The 14902-nt window shown below is 46.9% G+C and overlaps 1 protein-coding gene across 1 annotated transcript in view; it reads right to left on the bottom strand.

The window, feature by feature from the left end:
* celsr2 (cadherin EGF LAG seven-pass G-type receptor 2) overlaps positions 1-14902 on the bottom strand; it is an 89396-nt gene that overhangs the window by 6563 nt on the left and 67931 nt on the right. Inside the window, exons 6-24 of the mRNA XM_023954719.1 lie at positions 14724-14881; positions 14349-14512; positions 13981-14106; positions 10110-10279; positions 9600-9779; positions 9408-9521; positions 8614-8770; positions 8391-8532; positions 8203-8323; positions 7884-8067; positions 7691-7792; positions 7500-7594; positions 7185-7394; positions 3951-4134; positions 3370-3688; positions 1777-1944; positions 1583-1706; positions 1317-1517; positions 1071-1245 (exon numbers count right to left, since the gene is read on the bottom strand). Coding sequence (XP_023810487.1) covers positions 1071-1245; positions 1317-1517; positions 1583-1706; positions 1777-1944; positions 3370-3688; positions 3951-4134; positions 7185-7394; positions 7500-7594; positions 7691-7792; positions 7884-8067; positions 8203-8323; positions 8391-8532; positions 8614-8770; positions 9408-9521; positions 9600-9779; positions 10110-10279; positions 13981-14106; positions 14349-14512; positions 14724-14881 — 3094 coding nt within the window. The remainder of the gene's footprint in view (positions 1-1070; positions 1246-1316; positions 1518-1582; positions 1707-1776; positions 1945-3369; positions 3689-3950; positions 4135-7184; positions 7395-7499; positions 7595-7690; positions 7793-7883; positions 8068-8202; positions 8324-8390; positions 8533-8613; positions 8771-9407; positions 9522-9599; positions 9780-10109; positions 10280-13980; positions 14107-14348; positions 14513-14723; positions 14882-14902) is intronic.

Genomic DNA, 14902 nt, shown 5'->3' with positions numbered 1-14902 from the left:
ACAAATCATTGAAGAAAAAAGGTTCAGAGCACTGTCTAGTGGGTCTAGATGACCCAGCTGGGAGCTGGGCGCTATATAAGTATAAGTATAAGTATACGCCATGTTTTTGCCATGTGTAGGAATGTTTGTTTCTCTTCTTTGGGGAACTTTCTTTCGATACGCCGACCATTGTGGCGTTTCGCTCAGGACAAATGTCTGAGTTTGGAGAACTTAAAGCCTCTTTGTAGAACCAAACACGACTAAAACAAACACAAGAGCTTAAAGTGCTGACAAAAACACAAACTCACGTCTTAAGGAAGACGTATTTTCAGTCATGTGACCTTTTACTAGTTTTTTTAGTAGTTCGGGAGCTTTTTATCTACTTTGCTGTAATAATTTATTGTAGAAGCGTTTTTTTTTTAGCAATGCTTGGTACCTATTAATTTAGTACAATCCCAGCTTCTTTTACTGATAGTTTTCTATATATGACACAATCATTGACCACAAGGAACCTGAAACTGTCCATAAAACTCAATTCTGAGTAGTAACTTTGGTCTTTTTTTAACTTTAAACACACAAAAATTGAGATTTAACAGTTTTCATGTTTTATACCTAAAGATCAAACATGTAGACACAAAATAAGAATGTATGAATCCACAAAGAAAGCGAAGACATGGTTGAAACTATGTATAAAAAAGTCCAAAAAAACCAGGCGAAGCTCCACTAAATTCCTTATTCCAAGGAGAAGGACATTAATGAGCCACAACTCTTGTTATTTTGGTTTTAAACCAAACATTTCAAAGCCCAAAAGGTTTTTAAACCCTTACGTTACATTTTGAATGACCTCTTTACTGCTGTGGGGGTCAGCGATGAGGTTTGTGAGGCTGCAGCACTCAGAAAGCTGAACAGGACACGCCTCTTTCTGTGCTCATGCATGACAAATGTGTGCATCAGGACTCTCAGACTCCAGGTTTATCAGAAATCCTGCCTCATCTGCTGCTGATTACCAGGATCAGGTGTGTTTAGAAGCTAAACATCCTCCCTAAATGCACACAAAGGGAATCTGCTCTCCCAGATTTAGCAGTCCAGACCTGTGATGAAGGCCGGGACCCCCCAGCCAATCAGGTAGTAGAACCTCATGGGTCCATAGTTGATGTCTCTGACTTCGCAGATCATGCGGTAGACGTGCAGCCCCTCCAGGAAGAGCCAGGAGAAGGAGCAGAGGTAGAAGAAGTGCAGCAGGATGGCCATGACCGTGCAGAGGAACTGTTGGGACAGAGGGGGGGTTAGAACATCGGGACACCCGGCGGCAGACAGCCAGCGAGCGCCGTGGTTACCGGGCTGTCCGCTTGGTTGATTCCGAGGATGAAGATGAGCTCAGAGAGGAAGAGGGCGGTGGCTCCGTTGTTGATGATGCTGGTCTTGTTGCAGCGCATGGCTCTCAAGCTCAGGAGGAAGATGGTGGTGAGGAAGAGGAAGCCCAGCGTCACCCCAGCAGTGCTCCAAGTCAGGATTTTGACGGGCAGGATCTCGCCGTTCTGATGCAGACATCCCGTTTACTCGAGGAACAAGCACAAGAACAACACGCAGGTCCGACTCTCACCTCCCTCCTGGAGACGTCCATCAGCACGGCGAAGCTGGTCATGTGATAACACTGACAGCTGATGTGGGAGCTGTTCCGGAAAACCACCTCGCAGCCTTTGGCCGACCAGCCGCCGGTCCCGGCCCTGACACGACACAAGCAGAGCGGCGTGAGCGGCGCGGTGTCAGCTCCGCTGCGGGTCGTCACACACTCACAGGATGCTGTGGTTCCAGAAGACACAGATGGGTTTGGAGCGCTCCTCTGTGGTGACCAGGCGGAACTGCACGGTGATGGGTTTGTCCAGCGTGTGCTGCAGCAGCTCGTCGTTGTCGTGCACGGTGATGCTGACCACCGGGGTGTTGATCACCGGACGCTTCGGGACCCTGAGGACACAAGCGGAAATCTACAACTGCACTGTCTGTTGTGAAAAAAATGCAAACATTTCAGTCTGCTGCTGTTGAAAAACAAACAACTCAGCAAAGAAAGTCAAAAGTAAAAAACAATTAAAAAATACAGCAACCTGTGTTTCTGTTTTGTTTTTGTATGTTTAATATATTCATTTTGCTTGACAATAAAAAATACTCTTTCATTTTTTTCAGATCCTTCAGTTCTGGTGCCCGTTTGCTCCAAAGAACAGCATACGATAAGAAACTCCAGAAGACAAAACCATAAAACTACACGCACACTGGGCATTCTTTAGCGCTCATTTAGCAGATGGTGTTCACTCTGGACGGCCGCAACCCAATAGTAGAGCATGTAGCTACAGCTGGAAGAGGCTTGATTTGAAATTTTGAAGCAGTGCAGATCCCAGATTTTGAGTGAAAACCTCCTTCCATCAGCATTGAAGATGAAACGTGGCTGGGTCTTTCAGCATGACAACCATCCCAAACACACGTTGCCCGGGTAACGAAGGAGTGGCTTCATGAGAAGCATTTCAAGGTCCTGGAATGGCCTAGCCAGTCTCCAGATCTCAACCCCATAGAAAATCTTTGGAGGGAGAAGAAAGTCTGTGTTGTCCAGCGACAGCCCCCAAACATCACTGCTCTAGAGGAGATCTGCATGGAGGAATGGACCAAAATACCAGCAACAGTTTGTGAAAACCTTGAGAAGACTCACAGAAAATGTTTGACTGCTGTCATTACCAAGAAAGGGTTTATAACAAGTACTGAGCTGAACTTTTGTTATTTACCAAATACTTACTTTTCACAATAATTTACAAATAAATTCTTTAAAAATCAGACAATGTGACTTTCTAGATTTTTTCTCATTTAGTCTCTCATAGTTGAGGTAAACCATGATGAAAATTACAGGCCTTTCTCATCTTTTTAAGTGGAAGAACTTGCTCATTTGTTGAATGACTGAATACCTTTTTGCCCCACTGTATGAAAGACTTGGCGTCATAGAATTTAGGCTGGGCACAAATCACAATTGTTAATTTCTCCTCCTTGAACAATTTGCAAACTGTTGCCACTTCCGTGTTTTAAAATGGGCGCAACCCACACATCACTACCAAATCCGAGTACCTGACTGGTCAAAGTTCAAGTGATTTAACTTTCAACACGACGGCGTTGAAAGTTAAATATTTTGTTCGTAGAGGCCGAAATCGAAATCAAAAACTTGCTAAGTGACGTTCAAATGCGAGAGTTTTGAACGCAGACGCCCAAAACACACATATCCGTGGGTTTACATAGACTTTTCATTGGAAGTGGTCGCTTGAACGTTCCTTTCCCAGCCCGGTGAGAATGCAACACGAAAAAACACTTATGTGTTTCAGTCTGGACTTCATGAACTTCAGGGCCTTCTCTCACCGCAGACTCCTCTTGTCGGGGTCGTAGCTCTCTGGTAACAGGGAGGCCAGGCTGTGGAAGATGATCACACTGGCGATGGCGTCCTGCTGACTGTCGTCAGGGTGACGCCTCTTGCGGTTGGCGGAGCGGTTCCTCAGGGAGGATTCTGGAAACGCGTCCAGATGTCTGTGGCCTTTGGTGTCCACAGGCGGTTGAAAGACGGAGTCTGGGAGGGTGACGGCCGTGTCCTGGTCCAGCGGACGGGGACCCCTCAGGGACTGGTACCGCGGGAGTTTGGCGCCAGCAAAGTTCATCTTTTTCAGACGGTCCACAGAGATGACTGCAGAAATCAACCCAGTTCAAAAAGGAGGTTTTTTTACAGCATAAATTCACATTTTCATTATAAACTTTTGCAAATCTCTGTTTTTGCAGAATAATCTCTGACCAAACAACTGACTGATTATCAGAAATCAGTCAAACAATAACAACTGGAGTAAAAATCAGTGTCTCTGCTGTTCCCCGTAGCTCTTCTCGTGTTCATCTGTATGATTCGCAGAGCCAGACTTCATCATTTGGAAGTCTTTCTATTCTCCGGGGCTTACCTATGTTGGGTGTGACGATGGTGAAGGGGCTCAGGTAGGTCTTCCTCATGTTCTGGGCCAGGGTGCTCGCGTACTCCTCGTAGTGGCGCAGCAGCACCGCCGTGCCGCCCTCCGTGCGCTGGATGAACTCCCAGTGAGGCCGTGAGTCTGGAGACAGGATGGTGCTGCCCACGCGGACCAGATTCTGTCAGAGAGCAGAGATAGGTGATGCCTTAGTCCCAACTGCCCTTATGGGTGGAGGTGGGCTGTCTGCGGGCGGAAAAAAACTTGTACAGGGGACGCATGTGGCCCACAGGAAATATCAAAGCTGTAAATCGCTCTGTGAACCTGAAGAATGAAAATGTTCATGCCTTACATGCTTTTCTACAGGCCTGCTGTGTTGTGATTAGGCTTCTGTGCCTTAGTTCTGCTTCCTGTTTTATTTTGAAGGTTGCTTCCTGCCTGTCTTAGTTTGAGTTCGGTTCCCCTGTGGCAATCACCCCTGACCGTTTGCACCCGTGTCTCGTCAGTCCTGTCAGTACATACGTCTCGTCTCTGCCTTCCTCTGTTGCTTGCCCATACTGTCTGCTAGTGATGGGTAGATGAGGCCTCGTGAAGCGTTTCGGCACATTGCCCAGCCTGTATCAATACTGTGTCACTTAATACTGACCCCTGCTGGACCAAAAATGTCACTGCAGGCAACAGAGTTAAGTAACTCAGCTGATATACTCATTAAATTTAACCTAAACACAATATTTGTCATTGTAGTTCCTTATTCCCATTTTAAGTTTGACAGTTCTGCTGAAATGGGATTGTATTCTGTGAGATCAAGCAGAAACCGAGAGAAACAAGGGAAACTAAAATCCAAAAACACTATTAAACTATTAAATAATTCCACGAACCTCATTAAAACACCACATTCAACACCTTCAGTAGAGATTCAGTCATATAAAACGTCAAACACAGGGGGGCGGGGAAAACGGGGGCGCGAGAATCATTCAATAGCTGGAAGCTGGACGCATCCGTGGCACCAAAAATGTTTTTTTTCTCCTACTCTGTTAAACTCACCGCTGGACTGATTTAACACCCAAGTGACAGAAATGTAACTGAGAAGATCTGGTAATTTTCCAAAATAAAATATCTTTCAAAATAAAAGATAGCTGAGACACTCATAATAAAACTAACTGAAGACACGAAAACCGCCCAAGTCTGATTTTCTCTGCAAAATCAAACTCACCCTGTTGGGTGGAAAACTGCATAATCTGACAACACTGCTGGTAGATGCGCTTCCTTGTGTGGCTCCTCTGTGACACACCGACACAGTGGCCCTTCCGGTCACATGACTTCTCCTTAAGTGATACGCGCACCGACACGGGGTTTCACTTTATGAGCCTGACACGTGAGCCGATGCGTAGGTGTTGTTGCCAGACCCATGACTACTGTCTGCCTATTTACCCCGTCAGTTGTTTTTTTTTTTGGTTTGTGGGCAGTGGCTTTTGTTACCCAAATAAACCCCTTTTATTTGGAACCGCCTGCCTCCCGTTTCTGCATTTGGGTCCTTCACTAACCCCCTGACACAACATGCTGTGGCTGAGAGGTCCTAGTGAACACTTAAATAACACATAAGGGTAAAGTGGGAGACACGCAGGCACCTTCTTTGAATCTTTCAGTGGACGGGTGTCAGGGCCTTCAAGGCCTTCTGTGAAGGCCTAAAAAATATCTGAATCACGTGTTAATTATGTTTTGTCCATGCATACTCATTAAATCATTCCACATGGTCTGTCCTTTTCCTTTTATTGTCTTTATGATGGTTATGCTGCTTCCAGACAGACATGTATTTTCACATTGGAGCATTTAACCAATCGGATTTCAGCTGTCCTTTGTTGCCAGGCAGGATAAGGGCCTTCACCATGAGTTGTGAGGGTCCTGTGATGCAAAATCGATGTCGGTCATTCATTTCCTTCAACCAATCAGATTCTGAGTTGGTGTCAGCAGGGCCTTCTAGCAGGCTAAGGCAGCGTCACGGTATTCAGACCTTCTGATTGGACAGAAGTTTCAGGAAGTCACATGCAGCCTTGTCCAGTTTGACACAGAGCCACGGAGCACTTTTAGATCAGTTAAAAACAGACTGACTGTAATGTATCCATGGAGGATCTAGCAGGAAAATCTCCCACTGATCTCCTCGACTTCCTTCATCAGAAAAATCTGAGTGAATCATGAAGCAGCCGTACAGATTTGTGTGTTTGGCGCTGACCGTCCCCGTGTCCACTGCGTCTGTCGAGCGGACATTTTTCGTCTCTAAAACAAATTCAAACCTACGCAGAAACACAACTGGACAGACTGGGCTCTTCGCACTGATGAGGGAATAGAAAAGGACTTCTTGACTGAACTGAAACGCCATAATCTACATGACAGGGTGATGGACTGTTTTTGAGGAAAGAGGAGGATGGATTTTGTCTTCAAATAATCCGATTTTTTATGAGTGAAATGACAAATACCATGATAAACAATATTCTAAATTGATGTGGTTGTTTTTAATGTTTTGTGCTGGCTGTAGTTATTAGTATAAAGAGATTTGTTTCCTGTTTTGTAGCACCACTGAAGGCCCACGCGTGTCATGCACAGCCCACTGGAAGTTTTCATTATTTGACCCCTCAGAAACCTACACAAGGGTTAGTGCTGTGGAAGTGGGAAGAGTGCGCACCTTGCATGCCAGTGTTATGTTCAAGGCGGCCTAGGCAACGTGCGTTCAAGCCCCCACTTTCAATCATCGGGTGGCGACAGACCACCACAGGCTAAAAGCGAGTTCAAGAATGGTCTTGGACACTCGCACACCGCGTTTGTGTGGTGAGTAAGAGGCCGGTCCTCACACCTCACTCATAACTAGAAGGTGGCATAAGGGCGCCATCCGTATGACAGCATTGTCCGTGTGTCATGAGCGTCTGTAACATCCATTATCCTCACAAATACTCCGTACTACATTAAGTATTTGTCAGGACTTATACATTTGTTCTTCTCTGTCTTGTCATGTGTGATGTACGTCTGAGTTCTACATTCTGCTGAGTCAAACCAGATTGTTTTCCCTCTCTTTTCCTGTTTGATAACTGATTTAATAAAAAACTGGTGTGTTCCGTTTTCATGGTGGACGGACGAGCCTCAAGGGACACACCTGCATCTTCCTTAAGACGGAGCCCCTTCTCTGTGCGACCCGTGTGAGTCAACCCCCCCCTCAGGTATAGCGGGGTTTTACTGCACCTCAGTGAAGTGGACGTCCTGCGTCGCCGTCAGGTTGAAGCCCTGCTGGTTGATCTCGTGCTGCAGCAGGCTCTGCGTGAGCCGGTAGGCCACCTTCACGTCGCTGCCGTGGAAGCGCTCCGTGTGCACAGTGGCGTTGGCCAGCATGGCGGCGGTCTGCTGAACGCGTCGGGAGTCCAGGAGCGACGCGTTCCGGTAGAACTTTTCCGACTGGAAGAGAAGAACGCAGCAGAAGACCAACAATTGACCTTTACGCTGACTCAGCAGTTCATCTGCATGTCCTGATGAATCTGAGCTGAAAGGGAGACTGCAGACCAGAGTTCTCAGCACGCTGAAGGTGATGGAGGTGCAGTTGAAGAGGTTGGGGGGCAGCCAGCCCTTGTGCTCATCACAGTGTCGGATGGCTGTGCCTGGGAAGAAGCAGCATTGCAGCAGAGTGAGAGTCAGCCTGCAGCTGCAGCTTCAACACGGTTACTTTATGCTAATGTGACGAGCTGCCATCCTACCCAGAGTTCCCTTAGGACAGGAAACGGCTGCAGGGAGACCAAACTTAGTCCTGGGCCACCAGATCCCTGCCTCGATGACCTGGGGGCAGCTGTCATAGATGACTGCAACCAGAGCAGGGGGCGATGATGGGGGGGCATTTTTTAGTTAATCCATACCAAAAAACAAACCATGTTTTTTATTTTAAGCTCCTACCTTCACAGCCGTTGGGAGACACCTCTGCAAACGGGTTATCGCAGCGATCGCACTGTCGTCCGATGACGCCGGCCTTGCACTGACACTGACCGCTCTCCCTGTCACACGTTCTGGAGAAGGATCCAACCGGGTAGCAGTCGCACAGCAGGCAGGTGTCGCTGCCCTCAGGGCGGTAGTGGTTGTCCTGGAAACAGGATAGAGGAGACGGATCTTTATGAGTTTTCAGTCGGTAGGAGCGTCCAAAACTCCAGGTGGCGGACAGAGAAAACAGTTCTGACTAACAGAACAGCATTCGTGGGGTTTCCGGATGGAGACTCACTTTACAGCGACACTCGCCGGTCGTCTTGTTGCAGTCGGAATCAAACCCTTTGGCGGTGGCACAGTTGCAGGGGCCGCAGGTCTTGTGACCCCACCAGCCTCTCGGACAGGGCAGGTCAGTCCTGCAGAAGCAGCAGTTTAGTTTTTCTGTGGACGGATGAACTCTGCGCCGCTCGGCGGACGCCGTACTTTTTCTCGCAGTATTGTCCAAAGTAGTTCCTGGGACAGTCGCACTTGTAACCGCGGGGGGAGCCGGGCTTCCTGCTGCAAGCAGCTTCATGCTCGCAGGGGTTCAGAGAGCACACGTCGGTGCAGTTGGTCCCAAAGTACCCTGGGGAGGGACAAAGCAGAGGGAGATGCTGGGATGTGCTGCAGAGTGGGCGTGGTTGTAGCTGTGAGGGCGCACACTGACCCCTGAGGCAGGTGCAGGAGTGGCCGTCCCAGAGGTCGTCGCAGTAGCTGTTGGCAGGACAGGGGCTGGAGCTGCAGGGGTCAGGAACATGGCAGCCGGGCTCCACGTTCACCTTCCTCGCCAGAGACAGACTGAGCGCGCCGCCGACTCGAAGGCCCTGGAACGAAACAAGGTCCTGACGGATGCACGGCTGCTGGCTTTCAGAAACCGGTTTGCATTCAGAGCATCCGTGTTTCAGTGCTCTAAAACCGTCTGCAGAACACGCCCAACCTTCAGTCGTCTCTGAACTCACATCGGCCGTTTACGACGACGCAGAAGGAACGCCAACCCCCCCGTCAGTGTAGTTCCATTCAAATTTTAATGTGAATGATTTGATTTTGAAGTTTTTTTTTTAAAACAAACATAACAAGAGTTTTTCAACTTGGAGTAAATCCTTGAACTTTGAGTGGAGTTTTAGCTGTTTTTTAAAGACATTTTTCACGTTGTTTTGATCTTTTCTTTGTGAATTTATACATTTTCATTTTGGATTTACAGATAAAAAAACAGTTTAATCTCAATTGATGTCATTTTTGCATCAAAGAATAACTAAATCTACCACTTTGAATTGAGTTTTCTGCACAGTTTCAGGTTCAGTGTGGAATTATTGTGTAATCAAAACATTGTGTGTAAAAAAAATATAGAAGGTAGGGCTGTACTGAAGAGATGGACATCGAGCACTGCCACAAAACACTTTCACAGATAAATTGATAGAGCCAATACTTAATGGAAGCACGGAGTTGACTGCAGCTACTAACCTGTATGCAACCACGGAAGCCCATTTGAATTTTCCCATCCGGCCCAGCCAAGCCACCAATGCTGACAGTCTTCAGCTTGGAGTCCCGCAGCTTCCCGTCCACCTCCATCCTGGCCTGGACACAAACCCCACCGGGAATTTTCAGCTCACAGAAAGTGAATTTTCCATCTTTTTTGGTGCAGCGGCGTCTCACCAGGTAGAGTCCGTGATCAAAAGACAGCACCGCTTTGTGGTGGCCTGCCGCCCCTCCCAGGCTGCTGATATCCAGCTGCAAATGATGCCACTTCCCATCATTCGCCAAAACCTCTTCCACCTGGGAGAGGGTGGAGTCCTCCCCCCTGTGGAGCCCCATCAACACACTGCCCTCGCGTAGCTGCAAGAGTCAGCGTTGGGGGCAGACGATCAGAAAACTGGGCTCTTCTTTAGAGACTTTCAGCACAATCAGGGTGAAACGTTCAAACCGGGAACTGCTTCACGTCTAGTTGGCAGAAATAGACCGTTATGTAACTTCAAAGACGTCAGTCTAGACCTAATTCCACAGGAGGATAAAAAAGAAAATCTCTGTGCAGAAATGAATCATTCCAGCTTGTGAGCCTGGAGAGAGCAGTGATTAAAGTCTACATTTAGCTACAGCATCACAGTCTGACTGCAGAAAGGCTGGTGTGAACCGTTGTGCGTTTGTCTGCATGCAGGCGCAGCGAACCTGCAGAGTGAGGTTGTGCTGCAGGCTGGAGGAGATGTGCAGCAGCAGGGCGCTGGGCTGACGAGTGCGGAACATGAGCTCGATGTGCCACAGGATGGAGGCCGCCACCGCCTCCAGGTTGTTCCACTGCAACAGGCTGTTACCTTGGAAACGAAGCGGGCTGGCCATGACTGGAGAGGAAGAGCAGGCAGAGAGAAGGAAAATGATTACAAATTGACAAAAGTCCTCGGAAAAGCAGCAGGGGGAGAAGAGGTGACAGACAAAAATGAGAAAAGTTTCCTCGGGGGGGGCCTGAGACGGCGAGTCTGTTCTTCAGTTCAGCCAAACTGACTTCCTGAAGGACAGACGAGACCAGACGGGTGAAGAAACCCTTATTATTTGCATCAGGAAGATGAAGATGTGAAGAAGATGGCACCGACACCATTCACACCTCTGTGCATTAAGATGCTTTTCTGCTCTTTCTGCTCTGGAGAAGCTGCATGTGGATGTTTTCAACATGCTGGAAGTGTCATGAAGGATGTTTTCATTCAGCCCGGCTCTTAGTAAAGTAGTAAGAAGATCCAAATGACTGATTCCACCTTATTTACTCAGGAGAAAACCTAAAGCTTCTCATGCAGGCAAAGAAAAGTTTTTTTGTGTAAATATATGATGAAGGTTTTGTTAGGAAAGACAAAATATATTTTAAGATGATCTTTGAAAGCTAAAAATGTTAGGTTTTGATGTGAAAGGAAAGGCAGAACATTTACTTTAGGACTCTGACAGCTGGAAAAGCTGTCAAAGGCCTTCCCAGAGAGACTAGAAAGGTTCTGGACATCCTTTACTCCAGCAGAATGCAGAGCCTCAACCATTGACTGTATGTGAGATCTGGACCGAGTGAAAGTGAAGTCACCTACACGGAAAATGCTTTACTTCCAGCTCCAACTAAATCCAGTCAATTCAGTCGCCATTTTTTCGTGATATGGACGCCGCCACGTTGGTTCCAGACAACGTCTTTAAGCAGTGATTGGTCCAAGTTGGTGTGACTCAACGTTCCTATGGCAACCACTCCTGCCAGTCAGGAGCGAGCTTGTAGGAACTCCACACCATTACTACCTAAAGCGGGCTGCACGAAATCTGTCACTCAACTGTTTTGAAAGCTCAATGTGAGACCACCTACTTTCTATGAGGCATCTGATTGGTCAGTTTAAAACTTGAAAAAATTGCAGCAAAAATATCAGGAAAAAGGTTAAGATTAGCAAGAAGATGTGAAAAGTAAGAAAGTAAGACGGGTTCTGGTTCTGAACGATCCAGTAATAGCTGCTCATTTCTCTACAGAAGTCTATGGGATTCCATTAGTGTGTAACATTTAATTGACTATCGATTTCTCTTCCTACGTTCCAAACAAATCGATTTGTCTGAGGCAAGTTGTGAATCAAATCAACCTATACCATAATAAAATTAAATAAATCCATTATAATCAATATAGGAAAATACCATTTGAGGTTTATTTTACTATCAATCCAGTCCAATGTGGGAATTTAGCAGAGTCATGTGACCACACAGTGTTCTAGAATGTTCTAATAATGTTCCCTTTGGATTCTTTGGATGTGGAAAAACAACAGTGGTGAACTTTAGGAAACTAACGTGAATGGATTTGACATTCATTCTAGTTTACTTGTTTGTTTGAACACATATTTCATTTACATTTGATGATCTGGAAGAAATCCAGGAATCTGGAAAACAGTTCAGTAGCAGGAATTTCTGTCTGAGTCTCACTGCTGGAAGTTTGGATAAAGATGTTCTGGATCCATTTGAGGTCAGAGAATCGGATCGTTCAAAATGAACCAAAATTGATTATGAATTGTATTGACAACCACAAATTATGAAATGAATCAAATCATTGTTAAAATAAATTGTTGCACCTCTAGGATTTTGGGCGGTAGCGGCTCCAAAAAGCCAAAAAGCTGTTTTTCTTTAGTGTCACTGTTTGGATTGATCTGCATTGATCCTCAGGTGTTCACGAGAGACAAATCAATAAACCTAATTAACTCATTTTCAAAAACATCAAGGGTTATTTTAGGTTGCTATGTCTTTTTATATTAAATTAAAAGATTGAAAATATTATTTTGACCAACATATATTACATAGCATAATTTAATGGGAGGAGGAGCTTCACTTTTATTTTATCTTTCTTATTTAAAAAAAGTTTTATGCTAATTTTTTACAATGTGAAACATATGAAATGTACATAATAAATTACAAAAATGACAAAAAGCACAGTATTTCTTTTGTGTTTGTGTTAAACATCAGTTTGAGATTTTCCTGCCGTGTTTCAGGTTAATGTCAGAACCTTTGATCTCTGAGGTGATGCGTTTCTCCGCCGCTCATCATGTGATACTGGGAGAAGCTCCACCCCCGCAGGGACCTTAGAAGGATGGGTGGAGGACAAAACCTTTTCTTAAGTGTAAAAGCCAATCCTTTATGTTGTATTTGGTTTGATGTGCAGCTGCAGAACAGCAGAAGAACAGCCGCAGAATAGCAGAAGAACAGCAGCAGAACAGCAGAAGAACAGCAGAAGAACAGCTGCAGAATAGCAGAAGAACAGCAGCAGAACAGCAGAAGAACAGCTGCAGAATAGCAAAAGAACAGCAGCAGAACAGCTGCAGAACAGCAGAAGAACAGCAGAAGAACAGCTGCAGAATAGCAGAAGAACAGCAGCAGAACAGCAGAAGAACAGCAGAAGAACAGCTGCAGAATAGCAGAAGAACAGCAGCAGAACAGCAGAAGAACAGCTGCAGAATAGCAGAAGAACAGCTGCAGAACAGCCGCAGAATAGCAGAAGAACAGCAGCAGAACAGCCGCAGAATAGCAGAAAAACAGCAGAAGAACAGCAGCAGAACAGCTGCAGAACAGCAGAAGAACAGCAGCAGAACAGCCGCAGAATAGCAGAAGAACAGCAGCAGAACAGCAGAAGAACAGCTGCAGAATAGCAGAAGAACAGCTGCAGAACAGCCGCAGAATAGCAGAAGAACAGCAGCAGAACAGCTGCAGAACAGCAGAAGAACAGCTGCAGAATAGCAGAAGAACAGCAGCAGAACAGCAGAAGAACAGCTGCAGAATAGCAGAAGAACAGCAGCAGAACAGCAGAAGAACAGCTGCAGAATAGCAGAAGAACAGCTGCAGAACAGCCGCAGAATAGCAGAAGAACAGCAGCAGAATAGCAGAAGAACAGCAGCAGAACAGCAGAAGAACAGCAGCAGAATAGCAGAAGAACAGCAGCAGAACAGCTGCAGAACAGCAGAAGAACAGCTGCAGAATAGCAGAAGAACAGCAGCAGAACAGCAGAAGAACAGCTGCAGAATAGCAGAAGAACAGCTGCAGAACAGCCGCAGAATAGCAGAAGAACAGCAGCAGAACAGCCGCAGAATAGCAGAAAAACAGCAGAAGAACAGCAGCAGAACAGCCGCAGAATAGCAGAAAAACAGCAGAAGAACAGCAGCATAACAGCAGAAAAACAGCAGAAGAACAGCAGCATAACAGCAGAAAAACAGCAGAAGAACAGCAGCAGAACAGCCGCAGAATAGCAGAAAAACAGCAGAAGAACAGCAGCATAACAGCAGAAAAACAGCAGAAGAACAGCAGCATAACAGCAGAAAAACAGCAGAAAAACAGCAGAAGAACAGCAGCAGAACAGCCGCAGAATAGCAGAAGAACAGCAGAAGAACAGCAGCAGAACAGCAGAAAAACAGCAGAAGAATAGCAGAATAACAGCTAATGTAATGTCCACATAAAGATTATTGTGACTCAATCAGGAAGTTTGGTCTGGTTTCAGAACCCGGTCTGTGACCCGCTCCGGCGCCTGCTCGGTTCCTCCTGGTGAATATCGGCTCACCTCTCTCACAGTTCTGTCCTCCAAAACCCAGCGGGCAGTCGCAGCTGAAGGAGCCCCACAGGTTCACGCAGGTTCCTCCGTTCTGACACGGGTTGTTGTTGCAGAAATGTCTCTTGGCAGAACATCCTGAGGAGGTTAAGCATCAGAAAACCCATTTGATCCCTGATCTCTTGTGATTTCAGAGGAGAAACATTTGAAGTCAGGGGTGAATCAAGTATTCAGAGCACCATAACTGCCTGTTCCTCCCAGCGGAGCTCATTTTACCCAGAGTTCTTTTCTCTCTTCTCTGTCGGCTGCTCTAACGGTTAACACCTTCTTCACGGATGAGGCGTTGTGCATAAACAAAGGAGTTCGGAAACACTGCGTACCGGGAAGAGTGCCGTTGTTGGCGATGAAGCTGGCCATGTCGACGTGCTGGTTGTCGATGCGCAGGTTCTTCATGCAGCCCACGTACTGCTGGCTGCGCACGGGGAAGTCCTCCGGGAGCTTCGGGACCCCCCCGAGGAGCAGGGGGCCGGTCAGGTCCAGAGACCTGTCAGTCAACACAGAGGAGAGTTTCTGCATCCGCAGCTGTGCTCTGCCTCAACCCGACACAGCAGCAGCAGCGGCGGCGGCGAGAACATCAGTCCAGACAGTTTTGCCCCTCTCACAGACTCAGTCCAGACACGTCTACAGCTCGCCAAAAACACAAACTAAAACGGTTCGGAAAAAAACACAAAGAAAGTCTGCTAGTAAGGACCTACTTTTTGGATCCGGATTGGCTCCCCTGGGCGGAGCAGGTGTAGTTTCCCACCATGTGACCAAACCGCAGTGCCACGGAGGAGTCGCAGTTATCCACCGTCACCACGACGACCTTCTGGTCCGATGGGCCCTGCGGCAAGCCGGCCTGGCTCAGGACCGGCTGTGGAAAAGACAGGAGCAC

This window comes from Oryzias latipes, chromosome 5 (assembly GCF_002234675.1).
Source record: "Oryzias latipes chromosome 5, ASM223467v1".
Taxonomy (NCBI): Eukaryota; Metazoa; Chordata; class Actinopteri; order Beloniformes; family Adrianichthyidae; genus Oryzias; species Oryzias latipes.
Note: the sequence above shows the minus strand (reverse complement) of the source record. Positions and strands in the feature narration are given on the sequence as shown.